Below are 18,451 nucleotides of genomic sequence, written 5' to 3' on the forward strand. Positions count from 1 at the left end.
TAAACATACTTGTACCCTAGACACCTATTACACATTTTAACGCGCCCAAAAGTGTGTCACCTGAAGGGTCATAAGTAAGGCACTGAAATGTCACACGAGATCGTGGTACAAACGTGGAAAATTCTCACATATACAAATTGAAAACTCGGCAAGCGTAGGGCATAAACACACTCATTTCAACGGCTTCTGTCACTTTTCTAAAAGAAGGTACCCAAAAATTCCTTAGTCTTTCGTCTATGTTCAAATGGGCGGCGTGTCTCTCTTCTCTGTTCATGAAGACGTTGGACTGTTTATTGGCTGAGCTTTTCTTCCTGAACAGATGAGCGAGTTGCTAGTGATGCAGAGCGTCGCGTAATTCTACTTCCTGTCCGGTTCTCCCAAGATGGCGCAGACGGTGAATATTAGCGAGCTTTCCCTACAACAGCTGGAAGGTTTGAAGAACCAGCTGGACCAGGTGTGCCTGCGATGTTTTTGTTTTGAGAATGTGGAGGGTTTCTGGGTAGTAATGTGAGGGAAGGCGGAGAGGTGAATCTGGGTCTCGGTATAATGTGTAGAGCGGTGTAGTATTACGGACTTTGAAGGGAAAGACATGCGAGGTTGAAAGATGCGGGGGTGCGACCAGGAATCGTGTGGGGGCAGAGATAGTGGGGGCGCGGGGTGCTTGATAACTACGTGGGGGCATGTTGCAGGCATTCTTCAGCTTACACGACTGCTTGTGTTACCAGGTTCTACGTATTGAAGGGATAGACTTTCCTTTCTCAGACTCTTTTTGGGTGTTTGATCTACATCGTTTATTCTAAGAAAACCAAAACCCTGCCACTGTGAACGTCTGTTTTAATTCCTGGGAGCTTCTGGTGTCTCTAGACCAGTGGTCTTGAGACCCCCCCCCCGTCAACTTTTTTGTTTAGGTGTAAGGACCCTTGAGAAATAGTCACTGTGTTTGCGCCTCATTAGTACCAGTTTGACACACAAATATAGCAATAAGCAAGAAAAACGTGACTAGTGTAGCTTTTCAAAGGGCCTTCTACTGGGTAGCAACACCTGTCGCTGCTTTTTATTAGTAACTTTTGAGTCAACTTTTTCTTGTTAAAATCAGTAGATTATGAGGCATATGATGGTTTATGTGACAAATGCGGTAAAAATATAATTTTGCTAAAATCACCCCGGCTGCTCAATCACATAATTCCAGTATCCCTTGGTATAATAGTTGTAATGCATGTGCTGCAACTTTATTGCACGGCATCTGAGGAAAGCCATACTATATTTCATGGGATGCTGGCTGCTTGGCATTTACTGCTGTATGTAACTGGAGGTAGCTGAATATCATCATGATTAAAACATACCATTTACAACCATTAATGTTTAACTGTGAGGTCCAAGTAGTATGATTTAATTCAAGGGTAGGAAGTGGTCCCTTAATATTTCTTCATACCGTTTTTCTAAAAAGGTTTTTTATTAACATTATGAAAACAAATGCTTCTATTTTAGCAAAAACGGACTCCTGGTTATTGTATTGTAATTGCATTTATATAGCGCTTACTACCACTGACGAGGCGTTGATGGTTAGGTCTCGTGACCTATCAATGCGCATGCGCATTGAGAGAAGCGAGACTATAGGGCTTTAAACAAAGTTTAACTAACTGTGGCGATTTGGTGCTGTGCCCGTGCGCTTTTAGGTCAATGCGCAAGCGCATTGACCTAAAATGCGCGTGCACAGCATCAAATCGCCATCTGTTCCCCAGCAGCACTCCTCCCACTCCTTTGAAGTGAAGCTTAGCTTCACTTCAAAGGCCCCTGCCGCTCCTCCCCCTGCTGCGGCCGTGTCGCACTTCTCCCCCTCCCCACATTAATGCCCTCCTTTTGTCTCTCCCTATTCCTCTTACTTCACCTTTTTCTCTCCCCTTCCCTCTGCTTCGCCATCTCTTCTTTCCCTCTCGATTCCCCGTGTTTCCTCCTTTCCCCCGCCTCACTCTCTTCACTATATGTCTCACTCCTTTCTTTCTCCCCTTTATATATTTTTTCCGTTCTCTACTTCTCTCTGTCCCTTACCTCTGAGTTGTCCGCTCTCCCCTTTCTCTCACCGCACACCCCTTCCCTCCCTCCACTCGTCTGTTCTCTCCCTGCCCCCTTGTTTTTTTTTCCTCGCACAAATGTGAAAGCACTGTACAGCAGCAGAGAACAGGCTCCGCTTCCCTTGTGTCGTGTTTCCAGTGACTGCGGTAGTGTCCCTTACCTAATGAATGAGTGCTAAAATATGAATTGTGCACAAATGCATCCCGGACGTTCCTATGGCAAACGACCAGAATTAACGGGCAAGGCAACAGGCTGTTATGCAGGCACATAAGTGTTTCATTATTAGCCAACAGTGTGAAGTCCAACATTATCAAGTGCAAAAATAGTATTTTACAGCATGCGGTGCACATATTCGCCGTAATATAAATAAAAGGGCTACATGAGAAATATATTTTAAGATACATCTTTACCAAATGTGCAGCTCACAATGTAATGTCCCAGTCCTGCTATATGCACGTGCACTCCTTTTTCCCTCTCTCCCGCTGCCTAGTCCTCCCACCCCCTCCCTCTCCAGCGCGCGCTCCACTCGCATCTGCCTGCTGCTCCCCCGCCCACCCCCCCCACTCCCCCAACCAGCAATTCACACACAGCAACGCCACTCATCGACGCAACGCCACTCATCGACGCAACGCCACTCATCGACGCAACGCCGCTCATCGACGCAACGCCGCTCATCGACGCAACCCCGCTCATCGACGCAACCCCGCTCATCGACGCAACCCCGCTCATCGACGCAACCCCGCTCATCGACGCACCGCCGCTCATCGACGCACCGCCGCTCATCGACGCACCGCCGCTCATCGACGCACCGCCGCTCACCGACGCACCGCCGCTCACCGACGCACCGCCGCTCACCGACGCACCGCCGCTCACCCACGCACCGCCGCTCACCCACGCACCGCCGCTCATCCATTTGCAAAACCAAAAGGTCAAACTCTTCTATTGCGAGACCTATTGCATTTTCAATGCTTGTTTTTTTCCGGCAAGTAGCACACTACTCCGGATCCCATAAAGGATTAGTGTTGAATTAGTGTAGTGAACTATGAAAGTAATTTGAGTGGTTATTTGTATTCCGAGGGATAGAAGAGGAAAAAAGGGTTGAATTTATATAGTGCTTGTTACCCCTGATTGGGTGTTGAAGCGCTTTTTTTCGGTGAGTAGCACACTACTCCAGAACCCATAAAGAATTGGTGGTGAATTACTATAGTGAAATTTGAAGTTTGAGAAGTGGACATGTTAGTCTGTTATTTTGATTGAAAGGGATAGTGGAGGGATAGAAGAGTGGAGGATGTAGACTTTTTTGGGGGGGGAGGTCATAGCTTTAGTGGGAGGCTTGGCATGAGTAACAAGCATTGAAAATGCAATAGGTTTCGCCTTTTATTAAGTTAAAGCCATTTGCTTTGCTATACAATAACATTAGCAAAGCAAATGGCTTTAACTTAACCAAAGGCGAGACCTGTTGCATTTTCAATGCTCATTTTGGAAAGCAGGTGGGGTAAGAGAAGAAACATGGGCAGAGGGGCATAGAAGCAACACAAAGCGTGTGCAAGGAACAAACTGGTGCAAGGGTTAGCAACACGGAGAGGAGGGCAGGGGAACAAATGGGTTGGGCGAGAGAGAGAAATGTGGTGCCAGGAGAAGTACACAGGTTAGAAAGCAATACAGAAGAGAAGTTCACGGAGAAGGCAGGAGCTTAACGTAGGGGGTGGGGGAGAACCACATAGGCAAGAGAGAAAAAGAAAGCCCACGCGCTAACTAATTACCAAGCAAGTAAATGTGTGTGACAATTAAACCAACCAATGGCAAGCAACAAGCTGGCTCTAAGCTAACACATCTCGCAACATAGAGCAGTGAGACAGGTGGGAAGCAATGGGGGACAAAGGAGATGCAGGAGGAGCAATATGTTCAGGAGGCACTGAATCAACACGAGGGCTGAAGCAATATGGGGGCTAGAGCAACACTGGGGTAAAGGGGAGCAGAAGGGCGAAAGGGAAAGCAACTGGGAAGGTGGAGGAGAAACAGCAAGAAAGCAACAAAAGGGTCAGAGGGAACATTGTTCTGGAAGAGGGAGAACACGCTGAAAAGGAAGCAATGTGAGCTGGGAGAGAACCACATCAATAGTAGAGAGCAGAGCGGGTAGCAGCACACTAGGGAACTGCTGGAAAACGCAAGCACTTCTATAGCGTGCCTAAACCAAACAAGGCTGTCTAGGCAGCCGCATGATTGGCTGAGGTGAGGGTTGTCGCGTGATCGCAGCCCTCGAGCAGGTCGGCCCGCCTTGTGGTTGAAAGAGTGCGTTAAAGGTATATCACGGATTGAAAGTCCTTCTTTGAAATTGGCAGAAGTGTAAAATAAAACGGAGTAGGACTTATGCGCGCAAGCTTGTATGTGTAAGAGAGGGAGGATGACTAAAACGGAGAGGAGATGGAGGTGAGGAGGAGAGAGATATGGAGATTGAAAGAAATGAAGGGGGAGAGAAAAGAGGATGAGAAGGGAGTCAGAGAAGGGAGGGAGAGGACAATAAGACCAAAAGGAGACGCTGGAAACTAGAAAGAAAACAATGAGAGAAAGGAGGAAATGGAGATAGAAAGAAAGATGACGATGACAGAAAAGAAGAGAAATAGAAGGCAGAGAGCGAGAAAAGCGAGAGAGACAGTGAAAAACAAGACGGAGGGCATTGCTGTGGGGAGGGGGAGGAGAAATGCGACACAGCCGCAGCAGGGGGCGGAGCGGGGAGAGCGGCGATGAGGGAGAGTGAATAGTGTGAAGCAGCAGGGGCCTTTGAAGTGAGCTTCAATTCAAAGGTGTGGGAGGAGTGCGGCTCAGGCAGAGCGCACGCTGGGGGAAGCTTGTGGGGTGGAGCGGGAAGAGCTGCTGGGGAACAGATGGCTGGCGATTTGATGCTGTGCACGCGCATTTTAGGTCAATGCGCTTGCGCATTGACCTAAAAGCGCACGGGCACAGCATCAAATCGCCAGTTAGTTAAAGTCTGTTAGTTAGTTAAAGTCTGTTTAAGCCCCTATAGTCTTGCTCCGCTCAATGCGCATGCGCATTGACAGGTCGCGAGACCTAAAAAGGGATGTGGAGGGGATGAGTCAGAGGGCAAAGTTTAGTAAGGCTTGTTTTAGGGTAACCGTATAGTAAAAAAGGTGTCAGATGGTGCAAGGAGGGGTAGAGTAGGGGAGAATCTAGAAAGGGCTATTTTGGGGGTCATAGTAGTGGTATGAGGTTCAAGATGAATGAGTGAGTGGATGTAGAGGATATATTGCTGGAGGTATAGGGTGAGAAATAGGGTAGTGCATTGGATATGCTGAATTAGAAGAAAATAATAAATATATAGATCATAAGTACATGGAAAGTTTATAGATGAATAAAGGAAGTACGTATATGTAGATTAAAGATATTGATAGCGGTATATGGTAGTGCATTGAATTTTTCTTTTGGGGAGGAAAGTTAATATATAGATCCAAGTACATGGAAGGTATATAGATGCATAAAGGAAGTAAGTATAAGTAGATTAAAGATGCATTTGATAAACTGTTTTTCAAGTTTTGTACTTACATTTGTTTATATTTAAAGAAAAAACGATTCTACATGTTTATACTAAGCAATACACACATATAGGTACATATCTATAGTACAAATTATATTACTTTGCTGATGTTTTTGACTTCGGTTATGTTTTGGGGGTTGGGCGGCATTGAGAGTCTGACCATGGGGGGGCTGGGTCAAAGGTATGGTTAAAAGAAAATGTTCTATACTTTTTTTAGGTCTTTCACCGTCGGGTAGCTACATATAAAAGAACAGGCAAGCTTTAATGAATAATAAATACATTTTTAAAAAGTTGTTACTCAGTGGGAAGTGCACTACAGTACATTATGAAACCAATATTAGTTAATGCACTGCAAAAGTCTGAGTGGAACCAGAGAGGTGTAGAATTAGATCTTGGTGACTTGTTTATTTTTAGTGCTACAATGTGACAGTCTGAAACAGAAAGCACTGCTAATAAGTAAGTCTTTATTTTATACTTGCAATATCAATTGAAAGCAAGCACTTCACAGCTCAGTGCATTACCACTTAGAAAGCCTCAAGTGATTCGGTCAATTAAAGCCAGGACCAAGCGTCCTTTACATTTGCAGATTAACTCGTACACATTTGCATTACTTCCAGGCCGCAGCACACTGGCAGAAAGGCGTGTTTAGCTGTCTGCTTGGCTTCGATTTCACTGCTCAGGAGAGTCCCTAAATAACACTCCAGCCGAAGCATTTAAACTACCGGAATTAACCGTCGGGGACGTTGTCTTTTTGCACAGTGAAGCGCAGCTTTCCTCTCATGACTCCACGGCCCGAGGGTTGTGCCCCATAGATTGAAGACCTCTGCTCTAGACGTAAGACAGAGGAAATGTTAAACCTGACCAATATGTTAGAGGCCCGCAGCAACTTGGTCCCTATTTCTGGTACGAGTCTCATATGGCGTTATTTTGGTACTCACCTTCATATCAACAAGAGCATTAATTATTTATGTGCGTACCAGTGTTGGGACACATGCGACAATTTTTGAGTATCAATTACTATAACATTTTTTTTTTTATTTCAAAGTATTTTATTACATTTTACAGACGGGTAATCACGCTTTTCCATTACAGGTTATCAGCCCAAACTGGCTGTTTTTGCCATGGTTACAGATAGGTGGTATACACGTTTGGCTGCCCCCCTTTCATTGTCTTGCTAGGAGATTAAGAGTAGTTGAAAAGGAAAAGAAAGAGAATAGAAGAGAGAAGGTAGGAGATAGTATACAAGCAGAGTACTTTAGCCGTGGGTCTATTCTGGGCCTGTGGGGTTATGCCTTGTGGGCAGACACCCCTCTTCAGCTAAGTTCATGGGGGTTCGTAGGGGTCCAGCTACTTGTCCAGTGATGCCCACATTCCTCTAGTTGCTGGTCTCCAGGGTGAGTTCTGCAGAGCGGCGCTATCTGCACCTCTGAGGTGCGTCACCCAATTGAGCCAGCCTTTGAATGTCCTCTTGGCTGAGTCCTTCCAGTTGGACAGGACCATTTTCACTGCCGAGGTCAGAAGGAGGTGCAACAGATCCCTGTTGTGCTGTGAATCTAGCTATGAGGTCATGAACGCTGTGGCAAAGATAGAGCACTCTGGTTTTTTTGTGCATCCCAGCGCTTTTTTTATGAAAATGAATATTTTCTCCCAGAACTCTTTAATTTTTGGGCATTTCAACTTCACACTCGGAGGTCCATACAGCTCTGAATGAAGCCTTGCGGTCAACAGTATTCTGGTGATTTTTATAATTTGAATGCTTAATGCTATTTTGTTTCCAAGTGGGTCCTGCAAAAAGGCTACAGAAACAGTAATTGTATTTAACAGGCAGCAAAAACACCAGGATCACAACAGCCTTGTTCAACCCAACATGTACTGTTTGCGTAGTTAAATGAAGTCCACACGTTTCTCTTACTTACATAGGCCCTCCTTGTTCATTGTTTTGCCCCTCTTACACACTGCCGGTAATTCACCCGGTTTGTCTCATCCTGGTGATGACCATCTGTGGGTACCCTCTTAATACTTCTCAGCAGTCTTGTGGATCTGTTTTTGTATCTTTCAGCTTCCTATCCAGCCCTTTCCCGATTTGCAGAAACCATCTTAGGATGCAGAATACCATAGGAAAGCATTTCGCAAACTGTGGGTAGGGATCCACTGATTAGTCCCTAGCTGATTTTTGGTGGTTCCTCACCATTGCAGTTGATATGCGGCCTGTATCACGAGTCTAACAGTAACTCGAGCCCTGCAGAGATTACTGGACCAAGAGACTCCCTCCCAGGCTTGCCACAGTTGGTTTACCTTCAGAAATGGAGCATGTGAGATGGATTATGCTGGACCCTGAACTAGTGTTTGTGGAAGTGAGAGCAACAAGGCTAGTGTATTAATTGACCATCTTTACTAGTCAGTCCTCTGCCCCTCCGTCCTCACTTAAGCCACAATTTGTGACACGGTCTCTATGTTAAGGCTTTTAACAGCGCTTTTGTATATTTCATTCCATAAATATACTGAAAACAGCGAAGCCGCAAGTTCTAAAATGCAGAGTACAGGGCGTACGATCCCTAAACAAACCAGCATTTGCAATGCAATAGGTCTCGCATTAGGAATGTTTGAGCTATTGGTATTGTAAGTGACACATTTTTTATTTATGTGTTGGTTTTGAAAATAGCGAAATTAATAGCTTTGTCATTTACAATGCCAATAGTGTTAACTTTAGCAAATGTGACACATATAGCATTTGTAATGCAATATGTGTTGTATTTACGTGACTTAGATGTATTGATATTACAAATAACAATGGCTCTTAATTTTTTTTTAATAATACTTAAATAAAAGTGTTGGACCTGGCCGCGTGGCGTGGTCCTACCCCTCCGGCATGGCGGGCCCAGGACGACATCGGCCCTCCATCGACACGCTGTCGCCCCTCTGGACACCACCCTCAACGAACCCTCGACGAGAGCAGCCCCCCTGGGAACCTACGGCTCTCCCCCCTGGGACCCCGGCGGACCCTGCTCTCGCCAACCCCGCCGGTCCGGCGACCATGCCAGGCCGCCATTTCTAGCCTAACTCCATCTTGGGCCTCTCACGTCCCGAGCACGTGGCCGCAGCCGCCCCTGGCCCCGGCCCCAGCGCAGCCCCGACATCGAGGCACCAAGATCCTCCCAGGTGGTAGAGTAGCCACTTGGCGGATCCCGGAGGAGGGGAGTTTCGATGGCCCTCCAGCCGTCCTCGGGCGCCTGGTATCGATTGCTCTCCAACCCCCCTGCTGGGTGTCGGGACACCTTCATCCCGGCCCCTCTGACCCCCAGGCGCAAGGGTCCGGACATCAAAGGCCTCCAGTCCTATATCTGGGCCAGCCCTGGATTAGGACTCCAGTTGTATCTTGGAGTCGAAGCCCTGCTGTCCTCGTCGCGGCTGATCCTGATCCGAACTCTTGCACCTGGAACCTTCGAGGCCCTGCTGACGCTGTCGCGGCCTGACCAAGCTGAAACACCTTCGAGGCCCTGCTGACGCTGTCGCGGCCTGACCCCTTGAACTATCCACGCACCAGTTGGTACTAAGACTGTCCCGCTACCCCCTTATTCCCGAAACCAAGACTTTACGGATCCCTCGATCCCAGTGTTATGCTACTACGAGAACGTGCCTTCATTGTTTATATAAAGATTCTTGAGAGTATCCCTTCGTGTGGTATCCGTCTGTGGTAGTGTGATTGTTTCGTTGTTACGATTGTAGGAGAGGAGCCTCGCCAAGGAGGCCTCCCTACGGCGCTCGGCCTATCCCATACAGAGAGTTGGGTCTCGGGGTGGGCAGTCAGACATCTTCTGTCTCCCCTGGGACCGCCTTTCTAACATTGGTGGCAAGCGACGGGATCCGAACCACGCGAATCGTACAACGAGCAACTCGCCGCTACTAACAGAGACCCACAACCACGATGACTACTAAGGAAGCCGGAACGACCACAGAATTCCAGAAAGAACTATTAGAGGAGTACACCCATAAAGAACTCAAACAATTTTGCAAAGCCTTGGGTATCGCTACCACCGGACTAAGCACCAAAGAAGATTTTAAAGAAGCGCTGCAAACATGGGTGGAGACCGGCGCGACGCCACCCCAAACCCATGATGACATTGTCCTAGAAGTACCCCCGAGTACAGTCATCGCGCCAGTGAAAGAAAACACCGCCAACAGAGAACCGGGCCTCTCCCACAAAGACGCCCGGGAGCGAGAGAGAAACCGAGTCCACGAACTAGAGCTCGCCCGACTCCGGCTGGATGGGGAACTCCAATTGGCCGAAAAGAAAATGGCCATTGAGCAACTACGATTACACGCACCGCCACTCACCCACGCACCGCCACTCACCCACGCACCGCCGCTCACCCACGCACCGCCGCTCACCCACGCACCGCCGCTCACCCACGCACCGCCGCTCATCCATTTGCAAAACCAAAAGGTCAAACTCTTCTATTGCGAGACCTATTGCATTTTCAATGCTTGTTTTTTCCCGGCAAGTAGCACACTACTCCGGATCCCATAAAGGATTAGTGTTGAATTAGTGTAGTGAACTATGAAAGTAATTTGAGTGGTTATTTGTATTCCGAGGGATAGAAGAGGAAAAAAGGGTTGAATTTATATAGTGCTTGTTACCCCTGATTGGGTGTTGAAGCGCTTTTTTTCGGTGAGTAGCACACTACTCCAGAACCCATAAAGAATTGGTGGTGAATTACTATAGTGAAATTTGAAGTTTGAGAAGTGGACATGTTAGTCTGTTATTTTGATTGAAAGGGATAGTGGAGGGATAGAAGAGTGGAGGATGTAGACTTTTTTGGGGGGGGAGGTCATAGCTTTAGTGGGAGGCTTGGCATGAGTAACAAGCATTGAAAATGCAATAGGTCTCGCCTTTTATTAAGTTAAAGCCATTTGCTTTGCTATACAATAACTTTAGCAAAGCAAATGGCTTTAACTTAACCAAAGGCGAGACCTGTTGCATTTTCAATGCTCATTTTGGAAAGCAGGTGGGGTAAGAGAAGAAACATGGGCAGAGGGGCATAGAAGCAACACAAAGCGTGTGCAAGGAACAAACTGGTGCAAGGGTTAGCAACACGGAGAGGAGGGCAGGGAAAAAATGGGTTGGGCGAGAGAGAGAAATGTGGTGCCAGGAGAAGTACACAGGTTAGAAAGCAATACAGAAGAGAAGTTTACGGAGAAGGCAGGAGCTTAACGTAGGGGGTGGGGGAGAACCACATAGGCAAGAGAGAAAAAGAAAGCCCACGCGCTAACTAATTACCAAGCAAGTAAATGTGTGTGACAATTAAACCAACCAATGGCAAGCAACAAGCTGGCTCTAAGCTAACACATCTCGCAACATAGAGCAGTGAGACAGGTGGGAAGCAATGGGGGACAAAGGAGATGCAGGAGGAGCAATATGTTCAGGGGGCACTGAATCAACACGAGGGCTGAAGCAATATGGGGGCTAGAGCAACACTGGGGTAAAGGGGAGCAGAAGGGCGAAAGGGAAAGCAACTGGGAAGGTGGAGGAGAAACAGCAAGAAAGCAACAAAAGGGTCAGAGGGAACATTGTTCTGGAAGAGGGAGAACACGCTGAAAAGGAAGCAATGTGAGCTGGGAGAGAACCACATCAATAGTAGAGAGCAGAGCGGGTAGCAGCACACTAGGGAACTGCTGGAAAACGCAAGCACTTCTGTAGCGTGCCTAAACCAAACAAGGCTGTCTAGGCAGCCGCATGATTGGCTGAGGTGAGGGTTGTCGTGTGATCGCAGCCCTCGAGCAGGTCGGCCCGCCTTGTGGTTGAAAGAGTGCGTTAAAGGTATATCACGGATTGAAAGTCCTTCTTTGAAATTGGCAGAAGTGTAAAATAAAACGGAGTAGGACTTATGCGCGCAAGCTTGTATGTGTAAGAGAGGGAGGATGACTAAAACGGAGAGGAGATGGAGGTGAGGAGGAGAGAGATATGGAGATTGAAAGAAATGAAGGGGGAGAGGAAAGAGGATGAGAAGGGAGTCAGAGAAGGGAGGGAGAGGACAATAAGACCAACGCTGGAAACTAGAAAGAAAACAATGAGAGAAAGGAGGAAATGGAGATGGAAAGAAAGATGACGATGACCGAAAAGAAGAGAAATAGGAGGCAGAGAGCGAGAAAAGCGAGAGACAGTGAAAAACAAGACGGAGGGCATTGCTGTGGGGAGGGGGAGGGGAAATGCGACACGGCCGCAGCAGGGGGTGGAGCGGGGAGAGCGGCGATGAGGGAGAGTGAATAGTGTGAAGCAGCAGGGGCCTTTGAAGTGAGCTTCACTTCAAAGGTGTGGGAGGAGTGCGGCTCAGGCAGAGCGCACGCTGGGGGAAGCTTGTGGGGTGGAGCGGGAAGAGCTGCTGGGGAACAGATGGCTGGCGATTTGATGCTGTGCACGCGCATTTTAGGTCAATGCGCTTGCGCATTGACCTAAAAGGGCACGGGCACAGCATCAAATCGCCAGTTAGTTAAAGTCTGTTAGTTAGTTAAAGTCTGTTTAAGCCCCTATAGTCTCGCTCCGCTCAATGCCCATGCGCATTGACAGGTCGCGAGACCTAAAAAGGGATGTGGAGGGGATGAGTCAGAGGGCAAAGTTTAGAAAGGCTTGTTTTAGGGTAACCGTATAGTAAAAAAGGTGTCAGATGGTGCAAGGAGGGGTAGAGTAGGGGAGAATCTAGAAAGGGCTATTTTGGGGGTCATAGTAGTGGTATGAGGTTCAAGATGAATGAGTGAGTGGATGTAGAGGATATATTGCTGGAGGTATAGGGTGAGAAATAGGGTAGTGCATTGGATATGCTGAATTAGAAGAAAATAATAAATATATAGATCATAAGTACATGGAAAGTTTATAGATGAATAAAGGAAGTACGTATATGTAGATTAAAGATATTGATGGCGGTATATGGTAGTGCATTGAATTTTTCTTTTGGGGAGGAAAGTTAATATATAGATCCAAGTACATGGAAGGTATATAGATGCATAAAGGAAGTAAGTATAAGTAGATTAAAGATGCATTTGATAAACTGTTTTTCAAGTTTTGTACTTACATTTGTTTATATTTAAAGAAAAAACGATTCTACATGTTTATACTAAGCAATACACACATATAGGTACATATCTATAGTACAAATTATATTACTTTGCTGATGTTTTTGACTTCGGTTATGTTTTGGGGGTTGGGCGGCATTGAGAGTCTGACCATGGGGGGGCTGGGTCAAAGGTATGGTTAAAAGAAAATGTTCTATACTTTTTTTAGGTCTTTCACCGTCGGGTAGCTACATATAAAAGAACAGGCAAGCTTTAATGAATAATAAATACATTTTTAAAAAGTTGTTACTCAGTGGGAAGTGCACTACAGTACATTATGAAACCAATATTAGTTAATGCACTGCAAAAGTCTGAGTGGAACCAGAGAGGTGTAGAATTAGATCTTGGTGACTTGTTTATTTTTAGTGCTACGATGTGACAGTCTGAAACAGAAAGCACTGCTAATAAGTAAGTCTTTATTTTATACTTGCAATATCAATTGAAAGCAAGCACTTCACAGCTCAGTGCATTACCACTTAGAAAGCCTCAAGTGATTCGGTCAATTAAAGCCAGGACCAAGCGTCCTTTACATTTGCAGATTAACTCGTACACATTTGCATTACTTCCAGGCCGCAGCACACTGGCAGAAAGGCGTGTTTAGCTGTCTGCTTGGCTTCGATTTCACTGCTCAGGAGAGTCCCTAAATAACACTCCAGCCGAAGCATTTAAACTACCGGAATTAACCGTCGGGGACGTTGTCTTTTTGCACAGTGAAGCGCAGCTTTCCTCTCATGACTCCAGGGCCCGAGGGTTGTGCCCCATAGATTGAAGACCTCTGCTCTAGACGTAAGACAGAGGAAATGTTAAACCTGACCAATATGTTTGAGGCCCGCAGCAACTTGGTCCCTATTTCTGGTACGAGTCTCATACGGCGTTATTTTGGTACTCACCTTCATATCAACAAGAGCATTAATTATTTGTGTGCGTACCAGTGTTGGGACACATGCGACAATTTTTGAGTATCAATTACTATAACATTTTTTTTTTTATTTCAAAGTATTTTATTACATTTTACAGACGGGTAATCACGCTTTTCCATTACAGGTTATCAGCCCAAACTGGCTGTTTTTGCCATGGTTACAGATAGGTGGTATACACGTTTGGCTGCCCCCCTTTCATTGTCTTGCTAGGAGATTAAGAGTAGTTGAAAAGGAAAAGAAAGAGAATAGAAGAGAGAAGGTAGGAGATAGTATACAAGCAGAGTACTTTAGCCGTGGGCCTATTCTGGGCCTGTGGGGTTATGCCTTGTGGGCAGACACCCCTCTTCAGCTAAGTTCATGGGGGTTCGTAGGGGTCCAGCTACTTGTCCAGTGATGCCCACATTCCTCTAGTTGCTGGTCTCCAGGGTGAGTTCTGCAGAGCGGCGCTATCTGCGCCTCTGAGGTGCGTCACCCAATTGAGCCAGCCTTTGAATGTCCTCTTGGCTGAGTCCTTCCAGTTGGACAGGACCATTTTCACTGCCGAGGTCAGAAGGAGGTGCAACAGATCCCTGTTGTGCTGTGAATCTAGCTATGAGGTCATGAACGCTGTGGCAAAGATAGAGCACTCTTTTTTTTTTGTGCATCCCAGCGCTTTTTTTATGAAAATGAATATTTTCTCCCAGAACTCTTTAATTTTTGGGCATTTCAACTTCACACTCGGAGGTCCATACAGCTCTGAATGAAGCCTTGCGGTCAACAGTATTCTGGTGATTTTTATAATTTGAATGCTTAATGCTATTTTGTTTCCAAGTGGGTCCTGCAAAAAGGCTACAGAAACAGTAATTGTATTTAACAGGCAGCAAAAACACCAGGATCACAACAGCCTTGTTCAACCCAACATGTACTGTTTGCGTAGTTAAATGAAGTCCACACGTTTCTCTTACTTACATAGGCCCTCCTTGTTCATTGTTTTGCCCCTCTTACACACTGCCGGTAATTCACCCGGTTTGTCTCATCCTGGTGATGACCATCTGTGGGTACCCTCTTAATACTTCTCAGCAGTCTTGTGGATCTGTTTTTGTATCTTTCAGCTTCCTATCCAGCCCTTTCCCGATTTGCAGAAACCATCTTAGGATGCAGAATACCATAGGAAAGCATTTCGCAAACTGTGGGTAGGGATCCACTGATTAGTCCCTAGCTGATTTTTGGTGGTTCCTCACCATTGCAGTTGATATGCGGCCTGTATCACGAGTCTAACAGTAACTCGAGCCCTGCAGAGATTACTGGACCAAGAGACTCCCTCCCAGGCTTGCCACAGTTGGTTTACCTTCAGAAATGGAGCATGTGAGATGGATTATGCTGGACCCTGAACTAGTGTTTGTGGAAGTGAGAGCAACAAGGCTAGTGTATTAATTGACCATCTTTACTAGTCAGTCCTCTGCCCCTCCGTCCTCACTTAAGCCACAATTTGTGACACTGTCTCTATGTTAAGGCTTTTAACAGCGCTTTTGTATATTTCATTCCATAAATATACTGAAAACAGCGAAGCCGCAAGTTCTAAAATGCAGAGTACAGGGCGTACGATCCCTAAACAAACCAGCATTTGCAATGCAATAGGTCTCGCATTAGGAAGTTTGAGCTATTGGCATTGTAAGTGACACATTTTTTATTTATGTGTTGGTTTTGAAAATAGCGAAATTAATAGCTTTGTCATTTACAATGCCAATAGTGTTAACTTTAGCAAATGTGACACATATAGCATTTGTAATGCAATATGTGTTGTATTTACGTGACTTAGATGTATTGATATTACAAATAACAATGGCTCTTAATTTTTTTTTAATAATACTTAAATAAAAGTGTTGGACCTGGCCGCGTGGCGTGGTCCTACCCCTCCGGCATGGCGGGCCCAGGACGACATCGGCCCTCCATCGACACGCTGTCGCCCCTCTGGACACCACCCTCAACGAACCCTCGACGAGAGCAGCCCCCCTGGGAACCTACGGCTCTCCCCCCTGGGACCCCGGCGGACCCTGCCCTCGCCAACCCCGCCGGTCCGGCGACCATGCCAGGCCGCCATTTCTAGCCTAACTCCATCTTGGGCCTCTCACGTCCCGAGCACGTGGCCGCAGCCGCCCCTGGCCCCGGCCCCAGCGCAGCCCCGACATCGAGGCACCAAGATCCTCCCAGGTGGTAGAGTAACCACTTGGCGGATCCCGGAGGAGGGGAGTTTCGATGGCCCTCCAGCCGTCCTCGGACGCCTGGTATCGATCGCTCTCCAACCCCCCTGCTGGGTGTCGGGACACCTTCATCCCGGCCCCTCTGACCCCCAGGCGCAAGGGTCCGGACATCAAAGGCCTCCAGTCCTATATCTGGGCCAGCCCTGGATTAGGACTCCAGTTGTATCTTGGAGTCGAAGCCCTGCTGTCCTCGTCGCGGCTGATCCTGATCCGAACTCTTGCACCTGGAACCTTCGAGGCCCTGCTGACGCTGTCGCGGCCTGACCAAGCTGAAACACCTTCGAGGCCCTGCTGACGCTGTCGCGGCCTGACCCCTTGAACTATCCACGCACCAGTTGGTACTAAGACTGTCCCGCTACCCCCTTATTCCCTTATTCCCGAAACCAAGACTTTACGGATCCCTCGATCCCAGTGTTATGCTACTACGAGAACGTGCCTTCATTGTTTATATAAAGATTCTTGAGAGTATCCCTTCGTGTGGTATCCGTCTGTGGTAGTGTGATTGCTTCGTTGTTACGATTGTAGGAGAGGAGCCTCGCCAAGGAGGCCTCCCTACGGCGCTCGGCCTATCCCATACAGAGAGTTGGGTCTCGGGGTGGGCAGTCAGACATCTTCTGTCTCCCCTGAGACCGCCTTTCTAACATTGGTGGCAAGCGACGGGATCCGAACCACGCGAATCGTACAACGAGCAACTCGCCGCTACTAACAGAGACCCACAACCACGATGACTACTAAGGAAGCCGGAACGACCACAGAATTCCAGAAAGAACTATTAGAGGAGTACACCCATAAAGAACTCAAACAATTTTGCAAAGCCTTGGGTATCGCTACCACCGGACTAAGCACCAAAGAAGATTTTAAAGAAGCGCTGCAAACATGGGTGGAGACCGGCGCGACGCCACCCCAAACCCATGATGACATTGTCCTAGAAGTACCCCCGAGTACAGTCATCGCGCCAGTGAAAGAAAACACCGCCAACAGAGAACCGGGCCTCTCCCACAAAGATGCCCGGGAGCGAGAGAGAAACAGAGTCCACGAACTAGAGCTCGCCCGACTCCGGCTGGATGGGGAACTCCAATTGGCTGAAAAGAAAATGGCCATTGAGCAACTACGATTACACGCACCGCCACTCACCCACGCACCGCCACTCACCCACGCACCGCCACTCACCCACGCACCGCCACTCACCCACGCACCGCCGCTCACCCACGCACCGCCGCTCATCCATTTGCAAAACCAAAAGGTCAAACTCTTCTATTGCGAGACCTATTGCATTTTCAATGCTTGTTTTTTTCCGGCAAGTAGCACACTACTCCGGATCCCATAAAGGATTAGTGTTGAATTAGTGTAGTGAACTATGAAAGTAATTTGAGTGGTTATTTGTATTCCGAGGGATAGAAGAGGAAAAAAGGGTTGAATTTATATAGTGCTTGTTACCCCTGATTGGGTGTTGAAGCGCTTTTTTTCGGTGAGTAGCACACTACTCCAGAACCCATAAAGAATTGGTGGTGAATTACTATAGTGAAATTTGAAGTTTGAGAAGTGGACATGTTAGTCTGTTATTTTGATTGAAAGGGATAGTGGAGGGATAGAAGAGTGGAGGATGTAGACTTTTTTGGGGGGGAGGTCATAGCTTTAGTGGGAGGCTTGGCATGAGTAACAAGCATTGAAAATGCAATAGGTCTCGCCTTTTATTAAGTTAAAGCCATTTGCTTTGCTATACAATAACTTTAGCAAAGCAAATGGCTTTAACTTAACCAAAGGCGAGACCTGTTGCATTTTCAATGCTCATTTTGGAAAGCAGGTGGGGTAAGAGAAGAAACATGGGCAGAGGGGCATAGAAGCAACACAAAGCGTGTGCAAGGAACAAACTGGTGCAAGGGTTAGCAACACGGAGAGGAGGGCAGGGAAAAAATGGGTTGGGCGAGAGAGAGAAATGTGGTGCCAGGAGAAGTACACAGGTTAGAAAGCAATACAGAAGAGAAGTTCACGGAGAAGGCAGGAGCTTAACGTAGGGGGTGGGGGAGAACCACATAGGCAAGAGAGAAAAAGAAAGCCCACGCGCTAACTAATTACCAAGCAAGTAAATGTGTGTGACAATTAAACCAACCAATGGCAAGCAACAAGCTGGCTCTAAGCTAACACATCTCGCAACATAGAGCAGTGAGACAGGTGGGAAGCAATGGGGGACAAAGGAGATGCAGGAGGAGCAATATGTTCAGGGGGCACTGAATCAACACGAGGGCTGAAGCAATATGGGGGCTAGAGCAACACTGGGGTAAAGGGGAGCAGAAGGGCGAAAGGGAAAGCAACTGGGAAGGTGGAGGAGAAACGGCAAGAAAGCAACAAAAGGGTCAGAGGGAACATTGTTCTGGAAGAGGGAGAACACGCTGAAAAGGAAGCAATGTGAGCTGGGAGAGAACCACATCAATAGTAGAGAGCAGAGCGGGTAGCAGCACACTAGGGAACTGCTGGAAAACGCAAGCACTTCTGTAGCGTGCCTAAACCAAACAAGGCTGTCTAGGCAGCCGCATGATTGGCTGAGGTGAGGGTTGTCG

General features: G+C 47.2%; 1 protein-coding gene across 1 annotated transcript in view; it reads left to right on the forward strand.

Moving 5' to 3' along the window:
• The first annotated feature begins 299 nt into the window (after positions 1 to 299).
• PFDN5 (prefoldin subunit 5) overlaps positions 300 to 18,451 on the forward strand; it is a 108,388-nt gene continuing 90,236 nt past the window's right edge. The window contains exon 1 of the mRNA XM_078658699.1: positions 300 to 454. Within this exon, the coding sequence (XP_078514825.1) occupies positions 383 to 454 (72 nt within the window). The 5' untranslated portion in view covers positions 300 to 382. The remainder of the gene's footprint in view (positions 455 to 18,451) is intronic.

This window comes from Lissotriton helveticus, chromosome 1_1, assembly GCF_964261635.1.
Source record: "Lissotriton helveticus chromosome 1_1, aLisHel1.1, whole genome shotgun sequence".
In the NCBI taxonomy this organism is placed as follows: domain Eukaryota; kingdom Metazoa; phylum Chordata; class Amphibia; order Caudata; family Salamandridae; genus Lissotriton; species Lissotriton helveticus.